Consider the following 25,247-nt stretch of genomic DNA (forward strand, 5'->3'; position numbering starts at 1 on the left):
CCAACTCAACAGATCCAAGGCAACGTATTCCTTTAAATCGAGGAAAGAAAGAGAGGTCTAAAGAGAGGCATTGTATTTGGCCATTTGGAAAAAATAGGAAAAGTTTAAGCTTTCATAGTCTTTTCAGGCTATTTGAAACAAATTTTCCTGATTTTCTGAGGGCAAATCAATCGGAAATCCGACTTAAGTAGGAAGAATATCATGCCTGAATAATTGACTTCTTTAGACGTCACAACTTCTTTGCCTCGACTTCTGTCTCTCTCTCATCGGGACGTTTAACGATCATCAAAGCAGTCGCAGTGATGGCTAAGAGTACCCCAGCCCCTGCAGGGGCTTGCGGACTGATCGAAAACATCACCCCGCTAAGAAACGGAGAAATCGATCGCGACACAGACGCCACAGACTGACTGATCCCGAGCAGCGCACCGGAATTTTCCAACTTCCCTCTCCTAATACTGATATCCGTGACGCAAACCCGCGAGATGGAGTTGGTTACCGACAGCAGCGTCAAAAAGAAAACGATCGCGGAGAGACTGGGCGCAAACGTCAACCCTATCATCGTTACGATTAAGAGGTTGTTAGCGTGCAGGAGTAGCTTTGACATGTCTCCGTACAACTCAACGATTTTGCCGACGAACATTCCAGATATGACGCCAATGAGGGCGCCATAACTGATCAGGAATCCCGTGGTTTTTGGCGTGGTGTTAAACCGCTCCTCCATGATCAGAATGAAATTGTTTCGATACAACATGACCGAGAGTCCAATGAGGAGACGTAGGATGAGTAGATCTCCGGCAAATCTTAAGATGTCCTTGAAGGTTTGAAAGAAGTTTTCCTTGATGTCAATGTCGTACTCCTGTGTGAACGCCGCGACAGATTTGGTCCTCTCCAAGGTGGATCTATCACTTGGACGAACCAAGACATACACAAATACTGGGGGTGAAATGAGTATTGGATAGGTTTGATTGAGCATCACTGTTCACAAACATTGGGCTTGAAATGGGTATCGGATGGGTTCGATTGAGCATCAATGTACAAAAATACTGGGTGTGAAATGGGTATTGGAGAGGTTTGATTGAGCATCACTGTACAAAAATACTGGGCGTGAAATGGGTATTGGAGAGGTTTGATTGAGCATCACTGTACACAAATACTGGGCGTGAAATGGGTATTGAAGAGGTTTGATTGAGCATCACTGTACACAAATACTGGGCATGAAATGGGTATTGGAGAGGTTTGATTGAGCATCACTGTTCACAAATACTGGGCGTGAAATGAGTATTGAAGAGGTTTGATTGAGCATCAATGTACAAAAATACTGGGCGTGAAATGAGTATTGAAGAGGTTTGATTGAGAATAACTGTTCACAAGTACTGGGCGTGAAATGGGTATTGGAGAGGTTTGATTGAGCATCACTGTACACAAATACTGGGCATGAAATGGGTATTGGAGAGGTTTGATTGAGCATCAATGGACACAAATACTGGGTGTGAAATGGGTATCAGATGGGTTTGATTGAGTATCAATGTACATGAATACTGGGCGTGAAATGGGTATTGGAGAGGTTTGATTGAGCATCAATGTACACAAATACTGGGTGTGAAATGGGTATTGAAGAGGTTTGATTGAGCATCACTGTACACAAATACTGGGCGTGAAATGGGTATTGGAGAGGTTTGATTGAGCATCAATGGACACAAATACTGGGTGTGAAATGGGTATTGGAGAGGTTTGATTGAGCATCAATGGACACAAATACTGGGTGTGAAATGGGTATCAGATGGGTTTGATTGAGTATCAATGTACATGAATACTGGGCGTGAAATGGGTATTGGAGAGGTTTGATTGAGCATCAATGTACACAAATACTGGGTGTGAAATGGGTATTGAAGAGGTTTGATTGAGCATCACTGTACACAAATACTGAGTGTGAAATGGGTATCAGATGGGTTTGATTGAGTATCAATGTACATGAATACTGGGCGTGAAATGGGTATTGGAGAGGTTTGATTGAGCATCAATGTACACAAATACTGAGTGTGAAATGGGTATCAGATGGGTTTGATTGAGTATCAATGTACATGAATACTGGGCGTGAAATGGGTATTGGTTTAGGTTCGATTGAGCATCAATGGACACAAATACTGAGCGTGAAATGTGTATTGGTTTAGGTTCGATTGAGCATCAATGGACACAAATACTGGGTGTGAAATGGGTATTGGATGGGTTTGATTGAGCATCAATGTACACGAATACTTGAAGGTCATTGCTATGCGTGCCTTTATTGTGCGGTAATCAGACTAATATTTTCCTGATTGCACGGTTTCAGCTTGGGTTCCGGCATAGGATCTAGCTTAGGCTCCATCAGGTATTTAAGTGTAAGTTTTAGCACAGGGCTCCAAACAGACAGACAAAGCCTAGGCTCAAACCCAAGCCATGGTGTTCATTCCATTTGCGCAAATATTGCCGACAATTGTGCACACTTCAAACAGACAGACAGAGCCTACTTAAGCCCAAACCCGAGATTTTAACATTGGACAGAAGTCCAGTTATCCATCTAATATATATTAGATGAAAAGTGAAGGATTTACATTGTCATTTCAGAGCTAAACGATCACAATGTTTAAATATTATGTTTAGAAACTGTCTTCTTTTACGACTGAGAGTTCACCCGTAAGTTTAGTTTGTTTTTCTGATACTTATAAGCTGCCTCTTATTCTGCATTTATATGTTAGTAAGTGAGTATGTTATATTTTGAGCTGGATAAAAGAGTCCAAAACATAGAAGCTATCAATTCTAGATTAGTGAAAAACAGTAAGCCCAGTTCATAATTCATGAGAATGCGAATTTTGATGTCAAAGGGCTGTTTTTGCAGCAAATGTTTCGCAGGAGTTGAACACAGTTCAACCGATGCGAATCATTTATTGCGAATTTGTGACGTCAAAATTCGTATCACATTTCCATTTGCAGGAAGTATGAACCGGGCTCTATCTCACAGCTCAGTTCTCGGCTACTTACATAGATTGAGAAAAAAGATGGCCGACGTGCACATCGCGACGTGATAAAAACCGTCATTGTACTCAGCTAGATGACCTCCGCAGAGAGGACCAATGATAAAGCCTGCATTGGAGATCGCGTTGAATCTGCCAAACACAAGAGGGCGCTCTCTCCTTGGCGTAATCTCAGCGAGGAAAGCCCGGACGGTGGATATGCCGTGTTTGAAAATACCTTTTGGGGAAAAATAATTATAATAATTATAGTATTGGTTCTTATAAAGCGCTTTATTACACCCCTAGGGGGTATATCAAAGCGCTCATTATTATTTCCTGCAAGGTATGTGGAGCTACGTATTGAAGTATGAGACCTATAGCACCATGTAATGGGTTTACAGGTACAGTGGCACAAAATGCTGCCAATCAAACCAGTAACACCAGGGGAAACCCCAGAGTTTGAATCCAGGTGGATTTCACAAAGTTAGTCCTAACTTAGGACTAGTCCTAGGCAATGCTAAGAGATAGGACTGGTCCTAAGTTAGGACCAGTAACTCATCCTAACTTAGGACTGGGTTAGGACCAGTAACTCATCCTAACTTAGGACTGGTCCTATCTCTTAGCTGCCAAGTTAGGACTACCTTTGTCGTCCTAACTTAGGACCAGTCCTATCTCTTAGCATTGCCTAGGACTAGTCCTAAGTTAGGACTACCTTTGTGAAATCCACCCCAGTGCTCTTAACGAAAGATTTTAGAGCGCTTAAGGCGCAAGATGCAGAACTGAAGCTATATCTATTGTTGGAACGTGAAATACGCATGAGCGCCATTTCAGCAAGTGAATGTTTTGTTTCCCATTGATAGGAATGATCAATGTCTGCGGTGGTCTGCACTGATCTACTGTTATCAAAAGAGGTACTTGCCGAAATGGCGTCCAGTGGGATTTCACATTTCAGCATGCATCTTGTGTCTTCGACACTCTATAATCTTTGCTCTTAACCACCAGCCCATGGCATACAAGGCATGACAAGAAACAGTGTGGGTAAAGAATATTTGGTAGAGTAAGATGCAAATAATAAACATACTTGTGAAAATTAATACCTAATGATCAGTCATCAGACAAGGAAACAAGCATCTATTCTTCTCAGAACATTTGGTTCCTGATTTGTGCCATGAGTAGTTACCAAGTCCCAGTGCCTTTAAAACAAAAATCAGTTGCAAATGGTTTCTTGGTGTGACTCATTTGAACCTCCTCAGCTCTCGTTTATAAAAAAAAGAAGTTAAAACCTTACCCAGCGGTATTCTTGCAAATATGAGTATGAGGACGGAAACAGCGAAGATATTAATGGTGTAGCCAACAGCAGACATGAACAGACAAACCAACAGAATCTTCCTCCTTCCAAATATATCGCTTAATCGACCCTGTGAAGATCAAGAGCACAATAACATGATAATAATAGTGGCTTGTTATATAGCTCTCTTATCCGCCACTCAGTGACGCTCAAAGAGCTTCAACATACAGTATTTTTCTGCAAGGTAGTTAAGTTCAGTAGTTAGTGTGCACTGGGAAGATCATATGCCAAACTCCCAGCTCCACGCTGCACTACCAAGGGTCACTGTTAAGATCAGGGAACAAAGGATGAGGCTTGCTGGCCACTGTGTACGCCATCCAGAGCTAGCTGTGAGCCCCCTAGTTCTCTGGGAACCCATTGACGGGATCAGGAATAAGGGCAGGAGAAGAACTTCATTTGTAGACCAGCTGAAGAAAGACGCTACACAACAGGAAATATACGAGCTTAGGACCGGGATGCTGGACCGGGATGCGTGGAAGACGACCATCAGAGTTTCCCGAGAAGGCGTCGGCTGAAGACATCCTCTCGCTCAACTGACTGACTGAGTTCAGTTCAGTTCAGTACAACATTTATTTCCAATTCCTCAATCAATACAATAAATACAATGTTTACAAAGTGATACACAAAAATGCAGGAAATTGGGGGCAACAACCAAGTAAGCACAGCTTGTGTTAGAAAGTGCCCATACAAAGAAAGGATCCAATACAACTACAATAGAATTAATACAGACAGAGCAGAAAAAGCACAAAGCACAAGAGGAATGTGGGACTATGGTTGAATTATGAGACCTACTCCTTTTACATACATGTAGCACCATGTATTATGGTTTACAATGTGCTGTGGCGCAATATGCTGCCAATCAAACCAGAAACACCGGGCGAACCCCTTCTCTTAACGATAAGTGAACTGGGTTCTCTTACGTGCGTTACACAGCACACGGGACCAATGGCTTTATGTCCCTTTCGAAGGAGAAAGCATCATGGTTAAAGTGTCTTGCTTACATGTATGTGTCACGACTGGGACTCGAATCCACACTCTGCTGATTAGAAACACCAGAGTTTGAATCCGGTGCTCTTAACCTCTCGGGCATGACACACCACAAGAGGGATATTTGTAGATGCTTGACTATAAAAATTAGATTTGAAGGTAAGAATTTAAGACGAAAATGGTCAGAAGAAAGAGAGTTCTAAGACAATTAATGTCACGGCAGAAAACATCATAACAATAACAGCAAATTTTATGGCCGCTAAAATTGCATTGGGGATAAAGAGTATTAAATAATTGGTTTTACCCTTACACCGATGTGTGTAAGGCACTGTATACTTTCCAGAGTCCTGTGACAAAAAGCCGCAGGCATAGGGTGGGATTTGAACCCACCCCATTTGCCATTCTAGAGAAGATGCCTTACCAACTCTGTCTCATTCAATCATTGGTTTACAATGCTTCTAGGTGTCATAAGTTTACATTCGTTGTTTCTTTTACTGCTATATTTCTTTAGTACGGTAATATTGTATCTTATCTTCAAGTACGCGCTAATCCTCCAATCAGATTTGCAGAATGGAGTGGTGATAAAAACCTTTATTGCACGGCTTATATCACTACCATGCGTCTTGTGTGTTCTATTTCACACGCCAAGTTTACTTGAAGATAAATACGTTATCACACGCGCGCTCGTGGAAATACGAAAAATATAGCGCGTCTGCGTCCCATATCCAACTCGGCCTCGTTGGATATGGGACGCAGAAGCGCTATATTTTTCCGTATTCCACTCGCGCTTGTGTGATAACTTATATTGTACTGTTTGTTGAAATCTCGGCCGAATAAATAATAATAATAATAATAATAATAATAATAATAATAATAATAATAATAATAATAATAATAATAATAATAATAATAATAATAATAATAATAATAATAATAATAATACCACTGAGATTGCCCGGTAGCGTGAGGTAGTTCGAATCTTACATTTTAGCAGCGGGTACCACAACAATTTATCAGATGTTAAATTTCTTGGGAATGGTTGGTGGTACATTTCCACGCCTTCCATATCTAGGATATGGTTCGAATCACTCCAGGGGCACTACATAGATTGGGTTTTTAGTCCCTACCCGTTTGCGTGGGTTTTCCCTGGAGTAACCAATTCACTTGGTTTTTCCTCCCAAATCTAAAACTGAAATCATAAAAAGTTCGAGTCTGAAACAGTTAGGAAGATCGTTGAAAGATCATTCAGAACGACTCTGGAGCCCTTGGTTTTAGACGTCAATCTTGTCATGAGCCAAGCCAATGTAAATGTTGTGTTAAGTTCGCCTGTCTGAAACCAAAATTTATTTGGGTCGACCTAGATTCGCTCCAATCTATTTGGTTCGGCGCGACTCTGGAGCCCCTGTCTGAAACAGGTGTGAGTTTGCTCTTCTGAGAGTCCTTGGCTTCACAACCACAGCAAATGAACAAAATCATGTCATACTAGTTATCATCCCAGTATGTTAAAGGGAAATTTACAAACTTCTGATCATCATTCCTTAAACTTTCTCAACTCCATTCAGAACACAACCTGTATAAATTAAAGACTTACCACCAGTGGGCCGGAAAATAGTTGAAGAACTCCATATACTGAGCCTGCAATAAAAAACAAAGCCAGTGTTAGGCTGTGCCTGAATCAATGTTTTAGGCAGTAGTTTTGGCCACTTAGATTATAGGTAAAATAACCAAATTTTGATGATGCATAATACTACTAATTATAACAAAATAATAGAGTTTCTAATTTACTTGTCTCTGAAGCAGTGTACTGTCAGACTGTAAGAAACACTATTCCCTCTTGCTTTTAAGCTAGTGTCATGGCTGAGCGGTGAAGAGCACCGAATTCTGGTGTTTCTGATCAGCAGATAGAGTGTGGGTTTGAATCCCCCAGCTGTGACACTTGTGTCCTTAAGCAAGACACTTAACCATTGCTTCGTCCTTCGGATGGGACGTAAAGCCATTGGGCATGTGTGTTGCATAATGCACGTAACTAAAAGAACTCAGAGCACTTATCAAAAAGAGAAGGGGTTCGCCCTGGTGTTCCTGGCTGTGACTGCTTAATGCGCCGTAGCACCTTGTAAACCCTTATAAGGTTCTACACATTTGGGTGTCAGAATTCACAACTTCAATAAACTCATCTTTCTGTCAAAATGTATAATACATTACCAGAGCCTTGAGGACCTTGTTGGTCTGTGTGCTATATAAGACTTTGATATTAATAGTGTCTTATTAAAGTACCTCAAGGTGCTTTACAACATGTGTACAAAGACCCACAAGAAAGCAAAATACTTTTTTGGGAACAAGCCTGGGGAACCAGGGAAAAGACACTAATAACAATTCTGGGTATATGGACAAAGCTAATATGAGAAGAAAGCACATTTTTAAGAATACTGGTCGTTGACAATTACCAAAGGTGTTCAGTGCCTTTAAAGACGCTAGGTCAAATGTTTGGAAGATTTGACCAAAAACTAATATTTAAAATATAACAGTGCACAACATCAGGTCAAAATATGACATCATACAGTGTATAAAGAGAGGTAGTAGGTACACAATAAAGAAACACACCATCATCAAAAGACCACAAAAACATCTGGTCAAAAATGCAATCAATTATATTACAAACACAAACAGTTCAAGATACACGACAAAAGAGAACATTAAAAGGTTACCAGCAAATAAACCATCTGCAGAACATCCTGGCCATTGAAAGTCATAAATTTTAAATTATGAATAATAATATAATACTACTACTACGTCTACTAATAATAATAATAATAACAACAATAATAATAATAATAATAATATTAATAATAATAATGTAAGCATTTATATAGCGCCCCACAAAGATCGGGGCGCATTACAATTGACATGTACAAACAAACAATGCAATGACAAAGATACAAAAAACAGTACAAGCAAAAACAAACAGGCCGGATTAAACAAATAAATGGGTTTTGAGCATATTTTTTAACCGTTCTAGTGTGTTGGTTTCCCGGATGTTACGGGGAAGGGAATTCCAGAGCCGGGGAGCAGCGGCTTGAAAGGCATGATCTCCCACGCGTGATTTAGTTTTACTGATGTGAAGAAGCGTTTTGTCGTATGATGAGCGGGTGGCATAGGCGGATGAGTTCAAAGAAATGAACAAATAAAATGAGAAGGATACCAGTCATGTTTAGGTAAAATTACATGGAGTGGGTTCAATTTCATAGAGCTGCTTAACTGCTGATTTTGTGTTTACTGTAATGTACTACATGTATACGATTTCCATTCCTAAGCCCTGCTTACTGAAGCAAAACCTGTGAAATACGTTTACACCTCGGCAATTTTTTCTGCTGCAGTAAGCATGAAAATTTGCTTACCGTTAAGCAGCGCTATGAAATTGTGCCCTGGGCCCAATATCATAGAGCTGCTTAAGCAAAAAATTTGCTTAAGCACGAAAATAGCTCGCTTATTTTACACATGTTATTGGCCAAAATTGCATGCCATATACATTGCTTGTGACTTGTATTTAGCTGTTGTTTACTTAGCATAACAATTGAGTGGAGTCTTGGCCGGTTATCTGATTTTACTAAGCAATGAATTTTTTGCTTAAGCAAAAATTTTTGCTTAAGCAGTTCTATGAAATTGGGCCCTGGTAGTTCGGCCGGAAACCTTATTCTGGTAAGCATGTTTTTGTCAAGCTTAAATCTACTTTTAGTGCTTAAAGGAACACGTTGCCTTGGATCGGACGAGTTGGTCAAAACAAAAGCGTTTGTAACCGTTTTTTATAAAATGCATATGGTCGGAAAGATGTTATAAAAGTAGAATACAATGATCCACACAAGTTTGCCTCGAAATTGCGTGGTTTTCCTTCTACTGTGCGAACTAACATGGTCGGCCATTTATGGGAGTCAAAATTTTGACCCCCATAAATGGCCGACGTGTTAGTCGACGAGGTAAAAGGAAAACCGTGCAATTTCGAGGCATGTTTGTGTTGATCATTGTATTCTACTTTTACAACATCTTTCTACCCATATGCATTTTATAAAAAACGGTTACAAACGCTTTTCAAAGACCAACTCGACCGATCCAAGGCAACGTGTTCCTTTAAGCAGCTCTATATAATTGGGTCCAGGAGTTACATGTGATTTCAGACAAATGCACTAGAGTTGTGCCGAACCAAATAGATAAGGAGCAACTCTAGGTCAACCCAAATAAGTTTTAGTTTCAGACCGGCAAATTTAACAAGGGGCTCCAGAGTTGTTCCAAACAACTGCAACAGTCGACCTTTCAGCATGTTCAGCTTCTAGCGCGTCCAGTTTCAGAGGTTGAACTGTTCATGTACTTAAAGGGAAGGTACACGTTTGGTAATTACTCAAAACAAATATTAACTTAAAAACTGACTTGGTAACGAGCATTGTAGAGCTGTTGGTAGTATAAAACTTTGTGAGAAATGACTCCCTGTGAAGTAGCATAAATTTTGAGAAAGAGAATATTTCTCAGTAAAATAATCAAAGACTTGTAGCCAGAAGTCTTTTGTTCCAATCTGAAAGCACACTATCATCCAACAAGGGTGTTTTTTCTCTCATCGTTTTCTCGCAACTCCGACGACCAATTGAGCGCAAATTTTCACAGGCTTGTTATTTTATGCTTATGTTGGGATACAACAAGTGAGAAGACAGGTCTTTGACAATTACCAAAGGTGTACTTTCCCTTTAATGCAGAATTTGGTTCGGGGCGACTCTGGAGCGCCTTTCTGAAACGGGTGTTTCAGGTACATGTTATGTAGGTGTAAATACATCAGATAGAAACAAAAACCAACTTACCTACAGCTCCGATCCACATAGGGGATGCTCCGAGTTGTTTGGCATGATGAGGCAGCAGAGGAAGAAGCATACTCACTCCAAATAAATCCTGCAAATCACAAACCGAAAGAAGAACGAATATATTCATTTACTTTCCTATATTTTACTGTTACAGACCCCCCCCCCATCCCAATTGAATTATATCTAATCTTACTACTGCTGCAAGTTGTTCGACTTACATGAAACACACACTGTTGCCTTACAAAAAAAAACTTTAAGAATCTTATAGGAATCTTATAGGAATCAAAGAAGTGACGAAAATCTATAGGAACCCTATATAAATCCTATAGGACTTTTAGCCCGAATGTGATACAACTTTTGACGTCACAATCTTGCAAGAATAATTCGCATCAGTTGAATTGTGCTCAACTCCTGTGAAAAATTTGCTGTGAAAACAGCCCTGTGATGTCAAAATACGCTTTGCATTCGCAAGAAGTATGAACCGGGCTTTATTGTTACATGTACTTGTTGTATAGGAGTTATTTTGTTAATAGTCTGTTGTATAGCTTGTTGTTTTGTTTTGTTTTATTGACAGTTCCTTGATAAGCCCCGCTTTTGTTTTCTTCTTAAAGTTGATGTTATGTGGAAAGAAACATTGCTTTGAATTGAATAGATGGATTGTACTAAGCAACATTGATCGCCATATTTTATTAAATGTGTACGTGTGCAAGGCTATCATTGGCCGAGAGTTGTGCGCAGCGTGTACACCCGTGCACCTTTTCATTGCTTATCATCAAATATGGCGGTCAATGACGCTTAGTGCAATCCATGTATTGAATACTTAACACCTGTTTAAAATAGGAAATGTACAATAGCTATATACATGTACATGGAAAGAAAGTGTAATGAATATTAACAGTAATTTATAGGTAAAATTCTTTTCTGACCCGCCTCAGTTAAATGGCACTTTTCAAGATGAAACAATGTTACAAAAACTTCATCAACTCAAAATTAAAGACAATGGAGGTTCTCATTCAATGTTCATTATGTGTAAAATCTTTAATCTCAAAATTGACCCAAAATTAGTTTTGTATTTTTTATTTATAAAAACCTACATAATAAATTGTACTTCATTTTAATAGCCCTCTCATCGTGCTGCCACCATCTTGGTCATGTTCCCATTATCCAACAACAGTAATGAATGCCAGAACTATTTTTACTTAAAGGAACCAAACTAATTCACCTTCCAGCCTCGGTTTGGTTAACATTGATTTGAATGGGAGAAAATCAAGATGGCCGCATTATGATATAGGTCTATTGTAAAGTGTCTAGTTCTCGAACCCACACTCGGCTGATTAAAACACCAGGGCCAAATTTCACAAAGCTGCTTTTGAAGCAGGAAATATTGCTAAGCAAGTCTTTGCTAAGCAGAAATGAGAGGCAACACAACTGGTACATGTACATGTGACATGGTGGTTATGGTGGTTACCTTTTTCTGGTAAGCATAACTTTTTGTGCATACGCAGCTTCATGAAATTGGGCCCAGAATTTGAGTCCAGTGTGCTCGACCATTCAGCCCCGCCACATCAATCTAACCAAACTGAGGTTGGAATGGTAACAAAATAGTCTGGCCCCAATGTATACAAATTATAATTAGTATTCATGATTACTACAGTACAGTAGAAAACAAGACACGGGTGGCGGCTTGACGATAACAAATAGTAGGCAAATATTTCTTGTTCCTTTTTTAACATCAGCCATTAAAATAAAATTTTGTGTAAAAATGAGCCAAAACAGACAAAACAAGGGTGACAAAACAGAAGATGGAGAGGTGAGCACGTACGCGAACATAGTCTTGGTTCCAAGACCATTGGTGTTGCGCGGTCACATACAACCAACGTTCCGATTATGCACGGCAAAAACTGTCCACGCTTGTAATGAACGAACGCTAGCGGGCGCTCTGTTTCTCTGCTTTAGATCTCACCATGTCCTGTGCTCACCATGGTCTTGGATATTTGCAAATTGAAGGCGTGGCCAGACTATGTAAATTACTTTTAATGTATGCAATATTCATATCACGTGACGAATCGAAGATGACTATTCAAACTAGTTCGAGTCAAAGGTCAATATGATCGGCGGTCTATTTTTAATAATCTTTGCTCAAAGAGTGATTCCGTGGTCATTATAGGCCTATTAAAAGGAAAACAGTGAAATTTTAAGTACAGGTACCTATTCAGATTATGGATACGTGACGATTTGAAATCGTAAATAATGGTCAAAAATCGAACGTAAAATTAGCATTCAGAGAGTCCGTGTATCGGACGCTGTATGGCCCCACGGCGTGGAGCAATCGGAACGTGAAACTGAAATAAGCCTTGTGGAGTATCACGTACCGCCCATGCCGTGTCTCGTGGGGGTTGGAGGTGTTAAATCCCAGGCGCTATGAACTCCCAGCTTGCGGGTGTCGAATCCGTTGTTTCTTATGATCGCAACGTTCCAATATGCTCCATTTTGATTCATGGCCCCCTAATTTCTTTTTGTTATGAGTTTTCAGGTAATTTTGATGATGTCAAAACGTAGGAATATCGCATTTTGTTATATTGACAGTGTTATTGTGTGAGTAGCTTACAAAAATTATGAGAATTTTGTATAAAAGGTTTAAATAAAAATAATGCTAAAACAAAATTCCCTCAAAGCATAATTTTGTCAAACAAAGTATTATTTTTTAATTCTGTGAATGAAGAGTTATTTTTGAGGTAATGATTAAACTGGGCAACTAGTGGAATTTAATGACCCGACTATTCGCCTCAAATAACTGGGAGTTGAATAGCAGTAGTCGCCGCTGGACAAGCAATCAAAATTCCAAATTTCTCATGAGTTATTCCAAAAGATATTGTTACGACTACATTCCAAAAAAATGTTATATGGTTACGTTCCAAGCTACGCAGCTACTCGGCTACGTTTACGTTCCAAGATACGCTTAGGTCTACGGTTCTTCAAGTAACACTATAATATCAAAAGGTATGTTTTCAAGCCCGAGTCAAGTTACGCTTACATTCCAAGATACGCAGCTACGTTTACGTTCCAAGATACGCTTAGGTCTACGTTCCTTCAAGTTACACTATAATATCAAAAAGTACGCTTTCAAGCCCGAGTCAAGCTATATAGTTCAAAGATACGCAGCTGCGTTTATGTTCCAAGATGCTACGCTTCAGTCCAAGATATGCTTACGTTCCAAAAGATGTCAACGTTCCAAGCTACACAGCTACTCAGCTGCGCTACAGATCTGCTTACGTTCCTTCAAGTTACGCTATAATATCAAAAGGTACGCTTTCAATCCCATGTCAAGTTACGCTTACGTTCCAAGATACGCAGCTACGAATTACGTTCCAAGATATGCTTAGGCTCCACCAAAAGATACCGTTACGTTCAAGCTACGTAGCTACTCAGCTACGCTTATACACTCCAAGATACTATTAGGTTACGCTACAATATCAAAAAGTACGCTTTCAATCCCGAGTCAAGCTACGCTTACGTTCCAAGATATGCAGCTACGGTTACAATTCAAAATACGTTCTCCCAAAGACGCTTTTGAATCCCTCAAGATTTCCTTCCCCCAAGATTAAAAAACTTTCACTGTGAATAACACTACAGTGCCCACCAGTTAATATAATACTGTACAAAATTTCTTTACTATCCAAAAATTTACATGGCACTACATTAACTTGGGCACTACAAAATTTCAAATTTAATTAAAAATTGGCTGGCAACCAGTTTCTGCTAAGCAATACTATTTTGTGCTAACTATAAGCAAATTGTTTAGCCAATACAGGCTTCATCAGTGTGGGCCCTGGCACGTCGGGAGCATAACGCCACGATCGCATTTCAAGCTGCATATCATGGCAATGCAGTAGTCTGGATCTGGACATTATACATAAAAATGTTTGTGTTGGTACCACAAACCTTTCTTTATCGTATTTCCACCCTGTGTCAAAGTTTCAAATCCTACTGATCTGGACATTATTATACTCCGATAAAAACATATATACCAAAGATACTATAGTATCTTTGTATATACCCACACACAGAGTAAAGCAAAAGTCATGCAACGGAATTACTGCATGCATTGTACACTACATGCACAACACTGATGAATTATTCATGAGCCAACCGCAACGCAGCCTCTGATTGGCTCCACCGGAAAGTCGGGGGAGATTTGCCGAAAAACAATAAAAAAGTTAAGACCCGTCGTTGCAAATATTCAAGACCATTGTGAGATCTAAATCAGAGAAACAGAGCGCCCGCTAGCGTTCGTTCATTACAAGCGTGGACAGTTTTTGGTCTTGGAACCAAGACTAACGCGAACATGTTGTGGCAGACAAAGTACCGATAATGGTTTTTGAAAATAACAATGTTGGCGATAAAATGGAATGCATAGAATAAATTATTGACTTTTGGGCACATCATGGAGGAGAATGAAAACATTTACAACAGTAATGGGTTTTCATTATTTTCTTGCAACTCAAACTTTCATAGGTTTATTGTTTTGATTTTTGGGGTTGAACAAATAATTGACTAGAGTGGGATTCGAACCAATGACCTCCGGATTAACGTGCCAGCGCTCTACCAACTGAGCTATCTAGCCCTATGTTGGCGGTGTCCCTATTTTGTCAATATTTTTGTTTATTATTTTGCATACAAGTACATGTTGTTCCAGACAAAGTACGGATACTGGACAATCACTATGTTGGTCATAGCTTTAATTCTGTAAAATGGAATGCTTAGAATGAAATGTTGAATTTCAGACAAATCATCAATCTTTTTTCTTCTCCTGTGTAATTTTTCTCCCAGGAGGTATAGCAATCAGTAAACATGTCCCCATCATGGCGCAGAATACACCCGTCAGCCCTGGGGCATTCGGACCATACTCCAACATAATACCGCTGACCAGCGGCGAGAACGATCGAGCCACCGACATGAAAGATTGACTCATCCCCAGCAATGCTCCGGTCTTATCCTTATTTCCGCGGCTGATACTAAGATCCGTGATGCAAACCCGAGAGATTGGATTGACCACCGAGAGTAACCCCGTGAGCACGACGACGACGAAGAGACTCGGCGCGAACGTCAACCCGAACAGAATAAAACACAGCAGGGCGCTGCAGTGCAGCAGCAGCTTAGCAATGCTGCTGTAGAAGCTGATGATTCGACCCACGAGCATTCCCGCCGCAACGGCAACGAAGGCGCCAAAGCTTATCAGCCAGCCGTTGATTTTCGGCGTAGTGTGAAAGCGTTCCTCCATGATCAGGGTGAAGTTACTCCGGTACATCATGATCGCGAAGCCCATGATCAGCTGAAGGAAGAGGAGGTCGCCGCTTGATTTGACGACGTCCTTGAACGACTTGAGGAAACCTGGCTTGGTCTGGATACTGTACTCCTCTTGGGTGAAGGATGAAACTGACTTTGTTTTCTCCAGGGGAGGATTCTTCTGTGGATGGACGAGGATGTAAACAAAAACTGCAAGAACGAGAAAAAAGAGAAAATTCCAGATACAAAATATTTGATTGGTGAAACTCCGGAGTGTCTACACTTGATGGCTTCTACAATGAATCCGGTTCACACTTCAAACTGAAGAAAATGCAAAAAAGGATTTTTGTGGAATACAATACAATACAATACAATACAATACAATGGGTTTTTATATAGCGCCATTTCATTTAGAGCGCTTTAGACAAACAATAGCAATGCAAATAATACAACAAATGAACAATAAAGCAATTGATCTGATCAATTGATCAATGCAGTACACTTCAAACTAAAAATTTGCACAGCCACACAATGCTCAGGATGGAAATAGCAATTTTTTTTAAGGAAAACAAAAACCAAGTCAACAATTATTGTGTCACTGGGATGAGAGAGGTTGGTTCTGAAAATGTTCCATATGATCAATTTATCAGTAAAATAAAACCCTTTTCACACCACTCTATTCCCCAGGGTTGCCCCCGGAGGAATAACAGTCAGTCTGTTCACACTATGATCGCTTTAACCCCCAGTCTGCCCTCTGTCTGCCCCAGCAAATGGACATACACCAGGGAATAGCGACCACTGCTCTGGAGTAGAGTTAAGTAGTAAAACTCTGGGGTGTTCTTGAAATGTGCAACCGGAACCCCGTGGAATAGGGATGCAATGTGAAACTGCACCGGGGAAACCGTGGGGTAAATGAACAGTCCCGGGCCTCCCCGGGGCTGTATTCCACGGGGATAAGAGACACAGTGCGAACAGGGCTTAAATAGTGCATCATGAATAGGTTACACACACTGGTGTGTGGGTTAATCACATATACCACAAAATGATTGGGTAGCACTCACCAAAGTTGACTACAAAGATGGCTGCCGTGCAAGTAGCAACTTTGTAGAAACCGCCCTCGTACTCCGCTAGGTAACCCCCAAATAGAGGACCAACGATGAATCCTGTGCTCGAGATGGCGCCGTATCGTCCAAACACATGAGGGCGCTCTTCCTTGGGTGTGATTTCCGCCAGGTAGGCTTTGACGGTTGCTATGCCATGTTTAAAAATACCTGAAAAGTGAAAGAAAAGTTCGCTCAATCAAAAAAAACAAGTCACAGAATGAGGCTGAAACTAGCTTTAGAAAATTAAGCCTGGATGCTTCGTTTTTGAAAGGGCAAGGGCACCAAGGCATTTTCTCCTTGGTAAACATGGTAAAGGGCACCCTATGAGGAAATTATAAGTTCTTACTGGAGCATTTCAAGGGCACCAAGGCAATGACCAGGGGGCATGGAGGCAAACGCTTTTGTTGCCTCCGTGAAGTATCAGGCCAAAGAAAGTGAATACTGACGACTTGAAGCAGAGTAAGCAATGCGTGCGCATCCATACAGAGAGGGATATTATTTTGACACATTGGTGTTTTTTGAATTTTTTAGACACATATTTTACCACACAACACCCCAGGATTAAGTAAATAGACAAAACTCGTCTTACCCAGAGGAATTCTTGAGAGAATAAGTACGAAGACGGACGAGGCAAAGATGTTGATGGTGTACCCTACAGCGCACATGAAGAGACAAACTAAGAGAACTGGACGTCTACCAAGAACATCACTCAGTCGCCCCTGAAAATAAAACCCAGCCGTCAAAACAATAAAACCAAAAAACCATCCTGCACACAAATTGTCTAAAGCCTGGTTCATACTTCCTGCGATTGCGAAGCAAATATTGACGTCACAACTCTGTTTTCACTGCAATTAATAATACACAAGAGTTCTGCTGCTGTGAATTATTTGTTGCGAATTTGTGAGGTTATTATTTGCTTTGCATTTTCGCATTCACAGGAAGTATGAACCGGGCTTGCCAGCATTTTTCAGTTAGGCGCTGACAAGGAAGAAACATGAAGGAATCAGTTTTCGAGACAGAAATAATTTCCCACTTAAATATTTGAATTCGATTTCGAGACTTCAGAATTAGATTTTGAGGTCCCGAAATCAAGCATCTGAAAGCACACAACTTCGTGTGACAAGGGTGTTCTTACATTATTATCTCACAACTTTGACGACCAATTGATTTCAAATTTTCACAGGTTTTTTTATTTTTTGCATGTTGAGATACACCAAGTGAGAAGACTGGTCTTTGACAATTACCAATAGTGTCCAGTGTCTTTAAGGAAATGGGTGCCTCATCAGGATCAGAACCCAAATTCTGACAACATCAGACTTCGCATTCACTACATCCCCTATTTCTCTCGGACGGTAGAAAAAAACTCTGAAGTTACTCACCACAAACGGTCCAGAAATAAGCTGAAGAATGCCGTAGACAGAACCTGAGAAAGCAGACAGAAATCAAGAAATTAGTCTTAAAATTTATCCAGATATTAAGAAGTCTTTAATCTTAATATATTGTCGAAAGAAGTTGAAGAACTGAAAAGCTAGAATGTTAGACAATCTGGACTAAGATCATGTCACAATTTCATTGCTCTGCTTACCGCCGTATGCTGTGATCATCAATTCTTCGCTTACAAGGTAAGCGCCAAATTTCTGTGCCAGTTCATGTGGTTGTGAAGAAAAGAATGACTAGTAATGAGCAGTACGCACGAGCAAGCAAAAATTCCATGCTAACCCGCGAAATACATGTCGAAATTTGCTGCTTCTGTAAGCGCCGATTCTTTGCTTACGGTATTAGCAGAGCCTTGAAATTGGGCTCTGAACTCCCGTCTACTTTGAGATAATAAATAATGATAATACTTGGTTCTTAATAACACATATAGAAGCTAGATCGAGGTATTTAACAACAATACCATCCCTGTTTACGAGGCATACATGTACTTGGACCATTCCTCAACCATTCACAAGATCATGGGAGTGCCATACAAACTCATGCTGTTTATTGAAGCTTCAGAAGCTACAAGAAAACAGTACTAACAACAAAACTTACAAATAGACCCAATTTCATAGGGCTGCTTAAAAGCAGAGAAAATTGATGATCAATATTCTGCTAAGCAAAAATGAGCAGGATACCTGTCACAAATTGTGCTTGTGACATGGTAGTTTGGCTGGTAAACTTTTTCTTTTTAGTTTAATTTTGTCGTGCTTAGCTACTTTTTGTGCTTGAGCAGCTTTTATGAAATTTGGCCCTAGTCTGAACTTACCAACAGCACCTATCCACATCGGTGATGCACCTAGATCTCTTGCGTGCCGAGACATTAACGGAATCAACATGCTTACTGCAAACAAATCCTACACATAAAGGAAGATAAGAAATTCCTTTTGTTTTAACACTTTCTATAACTATTCTATGTGATGCTATTTCTTGTCGACGATGACCATAATTAAGAACAACAATTTTTAAACTCATGATCTCATTTTTGTTGAAAATTCAAATTAATTGTTATAAATTTCCTATTAATTTTTGTTACTACTAGGCCTACATGTACATGTTCCTCTGACAGGGTAAGACTTTATGTTAGGTAAAGTAATGCATGATCATTTATTTGCATTAATCCATTTGGAGCTCTACTATACTTTATGAAAGTTGTTCAAATGAAAAATTGAAATATCATTGTGAAAACCTTTTTTACAAACAAAATGGTATCAACAAATGACAGGTCAAATTGACTTTGGGAAAGCTATTAGTCTTGGTGCAAGACGTTTCTCGTTTCCCTTTCATGCACACCGCAGCCAAATCACCGACAGCGCCCACACCTCCGGGGCGGTGAGTCGTTGCAGGCGCTGTCGGTGAATTGGCTGCGGTGTGCGTAAAAGGGAAACGAGAAACGTCTTGCACCAAGACTAGAAAGCTATCTGAGAACAACTTGTGTGGATTTTTAATAAAAAATGATTCAAAAGTATGTCATGACATATTATCAATGAGTGTCAGTTTATGAGAACTCAAACAAAAAAGAATTCAAACAAGTTTGATTTGTTAGTGAAATGAAAACCAAACAACACAGGAAATAACTGCTAAACCAAAAAACCATGTTATAATTGATGTTATCTGTTAGCAATGCAATTAAATAAATAAAAATTACAAACATGAAACATAACTAGGTTGTTTTTAACCCTTGAATTAGTAAGTACCTTTATTTAATGTCGGAGATGAAGAATTGATGAGGATTCTACCGTGACACACTATTACTGAAAGTGTAACGTCGTGAACTTTGACCTGTGACCTCCTGTAATTTTTCAATGCTTATAGAGACAGTGCAGCATGCATGGTAGTTCCATGTAGTTCCATTTGCTCAGAAAAGATAACACATTACTCCAATTCTAAATTCCCTTACATTGGTTCCCAGTTCGTTATCGTATTATTTTCAAGTTGCTCTTTACATGTACTTGTTTTTCATTCATTTACAAGAATTCGCCCGGTACATATAATTCTGCTCTAATAACTTAAAGATGCTATGTCAGATTTTTGGCCGATTTTACTCCAAAATTTTGATTTAAAATTCAACAGGTATTTTAATGGGGGTCGAGAAAGTTTCATTTGAGCCATTGCTCGAAAGTCTGCCAATTATTAGTAGCAGTGAAATAAAGTGCTCAAAATTAGTTTTTGTCAGGATCCCGACAATAAATCACGTGACCAATTCTTGTGTGTTTTATAAGAAACATTTTAAATTTTTGTCATGGTTTCTGACCATTAAAAATAAAAGATAAACTGTTTTTTGTTAGAGCGGGTGATACTCTTTGAAATACCATTCACTCAAAAAAGTCGGTTTTTTAATGTTTGGGGCCAAAAAATTGACATAGCATCTTTAAAGCCTGCTAGGAGCCGTAGATCTTCAGATTTGTCCTTACTTGTTGTCTCTCTCACTCAAGACACCTGGGGGTCGATTATTCTCTAATTTGCAGTACAGCTAAAATAACTACACACTTTGATTTGTTCACAAGGCAGATTTTATATGCACAGACAAACAACTTAACACAGCATACTTTCAGCTCTAAATCAACATGTAGGGTAATATCCCAAAACAACAATGCGTGTCAAAATCAAGCATTATAAGTTATGCATTTCCAGATCAATGACAAAAACATGCTTAATATAAGAAACCAATAAAAAACTTATCATAGGGTTACCAGCAGTTTGCATGTATCATTAAAATTTATTTATCGGTCGCTCTAGCCTCCTGACAAGGTCCTTGCCTCGTCCTTACCTCTCGGCCACCCCCGAACAAAGATATTGACAAAATAGGGACACCGCCAATATAGGGCTACATAGCTCAGTTGGTAGAGCGCCGACATGTTAATCCGGAGGTCGTTGGTTCGAATCCCACTCTGGTCAATTCTTTGTTCAACCCCAAACATCATTTCAAAATTTACCCAGTCAGTAACCCTTGTGATTTAATTAAAATTTATTGTCAACAAGGTACAGATCTACTAAATCGTTTGCAGTACCTGCTGCTAAAACATTAGGATTCGAACTGCCTCTAGCCACTGGGCAATCTCGGTAGTCTAGTTGGTAAGACACTGCCCTAGAATTGCAAGGGTCGTGGGTTCGAATCCCACCCGAGTAATATGCCTGTGATTTTTTTAACAGAACTCGGGTAAGTACTGAGTATAAAGTGCTTAATACACTTTGATGTATAATGGGTAAAACCAAAACGAATATAAGGTACCTTTTCTTATATAAAAATAGTTACTAATATCATTCTGATAATAAAAACCATGGAACCCTAAAAAGCGACTACTGTCATGTAGCTCACTGTGTACCCGAGCCCAGGGCTATACAATGTACCTGTGTAGAGAAGATGATGAAGAAATGTCAGTTTTAGGTGTGGGAGGAAAACCCCAAGTATGTAATCGTACTGTAACCTGTACATGTAGGCCTGAAGAACTCTGTGTGGAGAAAGATGAAGAAGGAATGTCAGTTTTAGAAGTGGGAGGAAATTGCTAATAGAGAGGTTTCACAGAGTCGCGGATACGACTACGCATACAGATATCGAACCGTACGTGTTCGCGTCAAGTGAGCTGTGTAGTTTTGTTTCGCAAAATTCTAACGAATACCCTCAACTTGAGGCTCAAGAGGGCGCTATTAACAAAATGGCTGCACCCATGGAGAATCGCCATTTCTCTTTTTCTGAAGCATGGTGGTTAACAAATGTCCAACTACATCCATGTATGATACCTCTAATAGACATGGTAGAAACCTGGTACATTAAAAAATAACATTCCGCTACAAAAACATGAACAAAATATACTTGTTGTTTACTTACGTGTATTGCGACAGATTCCCATTTTGAGCGACTATTCTAACTTGTGTACAACAGTTATACGTCACATGGACCTCAAAAAGTGATGACGTATTAATTTATGACGTATCCGTTCACGTAAGAGTATCAGTGACTTTGCGAAACCTCTCTATTAATTGGGTATAACCACATAATTACACTTACCCAGGATGGGACTGAAAAACCAGTGTACAAGTGCAAGGAATGGATGCAAAGAGGTCCACAGAGGTGAAAGGCTGTTTTGTTTTTTAGTGTGTGAATGTACTCCATTTAAAGGCAGTGGACACTATTGGTAATTCGTCAAAATAGTTATTAGCATAAAACCTTACTTGGTTGTGAGTAATGGGAAGCTGTTGATAATTTTTTTTAAAAACTTGGTAACTAGCAATGGATAGCTATTGATAGTATAAAACATTGTGAGAAATGACTCCCTCTGAAGTAACGTAATTTTCGAGAAAGTACATGTTGTAATTTTCAACGAATTTGATTTCAAAGTCTCGAAATCAAGCATCTGAAAGAACACAACTTCGTGTGACAAGGTTGTTTTTTTCTTTCATTATTATCTCAAATTTTCACAGGTTTATTATTTTATGCATGTTGAGATACACCAATTGAGAAGTATTTACTGGTCTTTGAAAATTACCAATAATGTCCAGTGTCTTTAACAATCTTAAACCGGTTGTGATCACTTCCCCCAAAGTATACATTTAATGACAATATTTAAAATCTGGGCTTCGTAACACCTTACAGATGTGAGTTGGCTACTTTACCCAAAAAATGTGTTAAGGTCTGGCAACATTTTTTTCAGGTAAATTTTCTTTATGATTGTTGGTTTTTTAATTTTGACAGTTCTCTCTGGTAATACAAGAAACCTAGAAAATCCCCCTACGAGGTTTAAACCTTCAAAGACAAAATTACAAAGGAATTTGAGTTATTTTATTGCTTGCAATTGCATATTATGGATTATAGTATAATTAGTAGCGTAGGAGGGTTAAGTGCCAAGAATAAAGTTTTAGTCACACCACAGCTCAACTATGCACACTCTTTCTAATCACAAACACACAAAGATCTTGCTTTTTATTTTGGAGTAAAGCCACAAATTGTACCAACATTTTTGCATCTTGCAATCAGGGAGATTTTGTGCATCAATCAGGGAGATATACTTTAGAATTACATTCCACAATCAGGGATAGTTTCAAATTTGATCATCAGAAAATGAAGAGATTTGTTTACTTTCCGGGAACTTTCTGCAGAATATCAGGGCCGGAGAGTCTGCAGCACTGTGATGTGATGGACATATCGAATCTCATGCAATTACTGCACAGAGGCTCGGTAGCACTAAAGCCAACCACTGACGATGCCTGACGACAACACATTTTAAGTAAGGGAATAAAAGGGTAGCGGCGAGTTCTTACTGCTGTTTCATACGGCATTTGACTTGTTTGGGAAAAAGTTTCTGATTCTGCCAACACTTTTTTATTCATTAAGAAATAAAATAACTAATTTACTCAATTTATTCCTCTTATTTATCTTACTTATATTATAAATTATTTTTTGTGCAAATGAGTAAAAAAGTGGCGGCAGAATACCGAAACTTTTCCAAAGTAAGAATGGCAATTCATTGATTTATGAATGAATATGGTGTCTGGCATTGCAGAACAGTCCCCGATCCACGCGCACACTCGAATTTTGCTTTAAAAAAAAAAAAAAATTACCAAACATGGCGGTGCCCAAGAACATGTCACATTTGTACACGTTTTTTTGGACCAATTTTCAAATCAATCACATCTGGACAAAGTCATCATTTAAAATGAGGTATGTTGGAGTAGTATAGGACTTTTTAAATGGGAGAAATTTGCAATCAAACTACCTCGCATTTTGCGTCTTTGAAAACTTAGCGTTTAAGACATGTACAGTATCGAAGGTGGGCTGTAATGGTGACAGTGATGAGACCGATGTTAAAAGATGAGCCATTAACAGCTCAACAAGGTGGGCTATAGTAGGCCTAGCCCCATAAATCGGTCCAATCCACTCCGTATCCTTGGCCCCAGCACCACTGATATCAAAACCTTTCGGAAAATCATCTGAAACTCTCCGCATCATGAAAGAGTTTCATTTACGGATCTAATACTTCAGAAGTTGCAGATAGCACTATACTTGGAATCGTTCACTGCGTATCACAGATTTTGAGTAAAAATCAAGTAAATTTTGCGTGTGAATTTTCTCAACTAACGCTCTTTTACCGCTCATGTCGATATGCGCAGATTTTTTTCCCAGGACAAACGTGTGGAATCATCTGCACACGTTCGTTCTGGGAAGAAAAGATACTCAATCTGCGCTTCGTGTACAAACATATGGACACGCGTCTGGGAACTACAAAGAATGGTTCCCCAATCCGTGCTTTGTGTACAAACATACGGACACGCATCTGGGAACTACAAAGAATAGTTCCCAGACGCGTGTCCGTATGTTTATATACACGAAGCACGGATTGGGTATCTTTTCTTCCCAGGACGAACGTGTGCAGTATTAGATCGGTAAGTTTCATGATGCGGAGAGTTTCAGATGATTTTCCGAAAGGTTTTGATATCAGTGGTGCTGGGGCCAAGGATATGGAGTGGATTGGACCGATTTATGGGGCTACTAGTAGGCCCTACTACGATGAAAATATTTACCAGAAACCCGACTAGATAGAGACACGATGTGAGATACATTCTATGTCGTTGATCCATTGTTTTGGTTGGCACTTCTTTATACTGGTGATCAGTTTGGCCTGCATTTTCCTCCTTTTCCTCTGCCATGGTTGTGTTGTTTTTTCGTGCTTGAGCCAAAAAGTTTTGTTGAATGACGTGTAAATATTTATGTATGATACCTTGACTTTATTTGATCAAAGATCACCAACAACATTTTGCCACCTGACTGTTTTAAGGCCTGACTTTTCGTTGACAAACTATTGGTGGCGGTATGCCACTTAGGCGGTGTGGTTTTCTTTCTAGGGCCCTTTTCGAAACCACGGCTTCAGGCTTCATCCTCTCGTCTAGTCTGAAGCCCTGATGACCGCGTACCATAGAAATTATGCTGCGTAATACGCAAAGCACGCGCAATCAAAACAACCGCGGGACCAAGCTAGCCTGAGCGGAATCCAAAGCCGAAGCCTTTTCAAGTCGTAGCCGTAGCAGTAGTCTCGATTCCCAATTTCCGAAATTCCACATGGGTGGTTGTGAAACTGAAAGTGAAAAGTGGAACATTGGTGGAGCGAGAGAAGAACAAACTTCCATAAAGTTTTGTAAAGTTCTGGAGTTTACGTAAACACAATTACGCACATGGAATCGAAGGGAATATTGGTAAGTTATATCCCAACACTTGGTT

General features: G+C 39.6%; 2 protein-coding genes across 4 annotated transcripts in view; one reads left to right on the top strand and one right to left on the bottom strand.

Annotated features, from left to right (window-relative positions):
• Positions 1-24,734, bottom strand: LOC139946882 (major facilitator superfamily domain-containing protein 9-like). Of its 3 annotated transcripts, none has more exons than XM_071944643.1 (6): positions 24,554-24,734; positions 10,167-10,254; positions 6,917-6,960; positions 4,279-4,408; positions 3,019-3,228; positions 1-933 (listed from the first exon to the last, which is right to left on the bottom strand). In XM_071944643.1, the coding sequence occupies exons 1-6, from the start codon at positions 24,677-24,679 to the stop codon at positions 230-232; spliced, it is 1,302 nt and encodes a 433-aa protein (XP_071800744.1). In that variant the 5' UTR covers positions 24,680-24,734; the 3' UTR covers positions 1-229. The 3 variants fall into 3 exon arrangements, with proteins under 3 accessions (XP_071800744.1, XP_071800745.1, XP_071800743.1); XM_071944644.1 differs by lacking the exons at positions 1-933; positions 3,019-3,228; positions 4,279-4,408; ... (1 more) ...; positions 10,167-10,254; positions 24,554-24,734 and adding exons at positions 10,357-15,662; positions 16,514-16,723; positions 17,145-17,274; ... (1 more) ...; positions 18,804-18,891; positions 19,732-21,116; XM_071944642.1 differs by lacking the exons at positions 1-933; positions 3,019-3,228; positions 4,279-4,408; positions 6,917-6,960; positions 10,167-10,254 and adding exons at positions 10,358-15,662; positions 16,514-16,723; positions 17,145-17,274; positions 17,935-17,978; positions 18,804-18,891.
• Positions 24,735-25,087: 353 nt separating this feature from the next.
• Positions 25,088-25,247, top strand: part of LOC139947136 (leucine-rich repeat serine/threonine-protein kinase 1-like) — a 62,824-nt gene continuing 62,664 nt past the window's right edge. Inside the window, exon 1 of the mRNA XM_071944989.1 lies at positions 25,088-25,222. The gene's annotated coding sequence lies outside the window, so the exon portion shown is untranslated. The remainder of the gene's footprint in view (positions 25,223-25,247) is intronic.

This window comes from Asterias amurensis, chromosome 14 (assembly GCF_032118995.1).
Source record: "Asterias amurensis chromosome 14, ASM3211899v1".
In the NCBI taxonomy this organism is placed as follows: domain Eukaryota; kingdom Metazoa; phylum Echinodermata; class Asteroidea; order Forcipulatida; family Asteriidae; genus Asterias; species Asterias amurensis.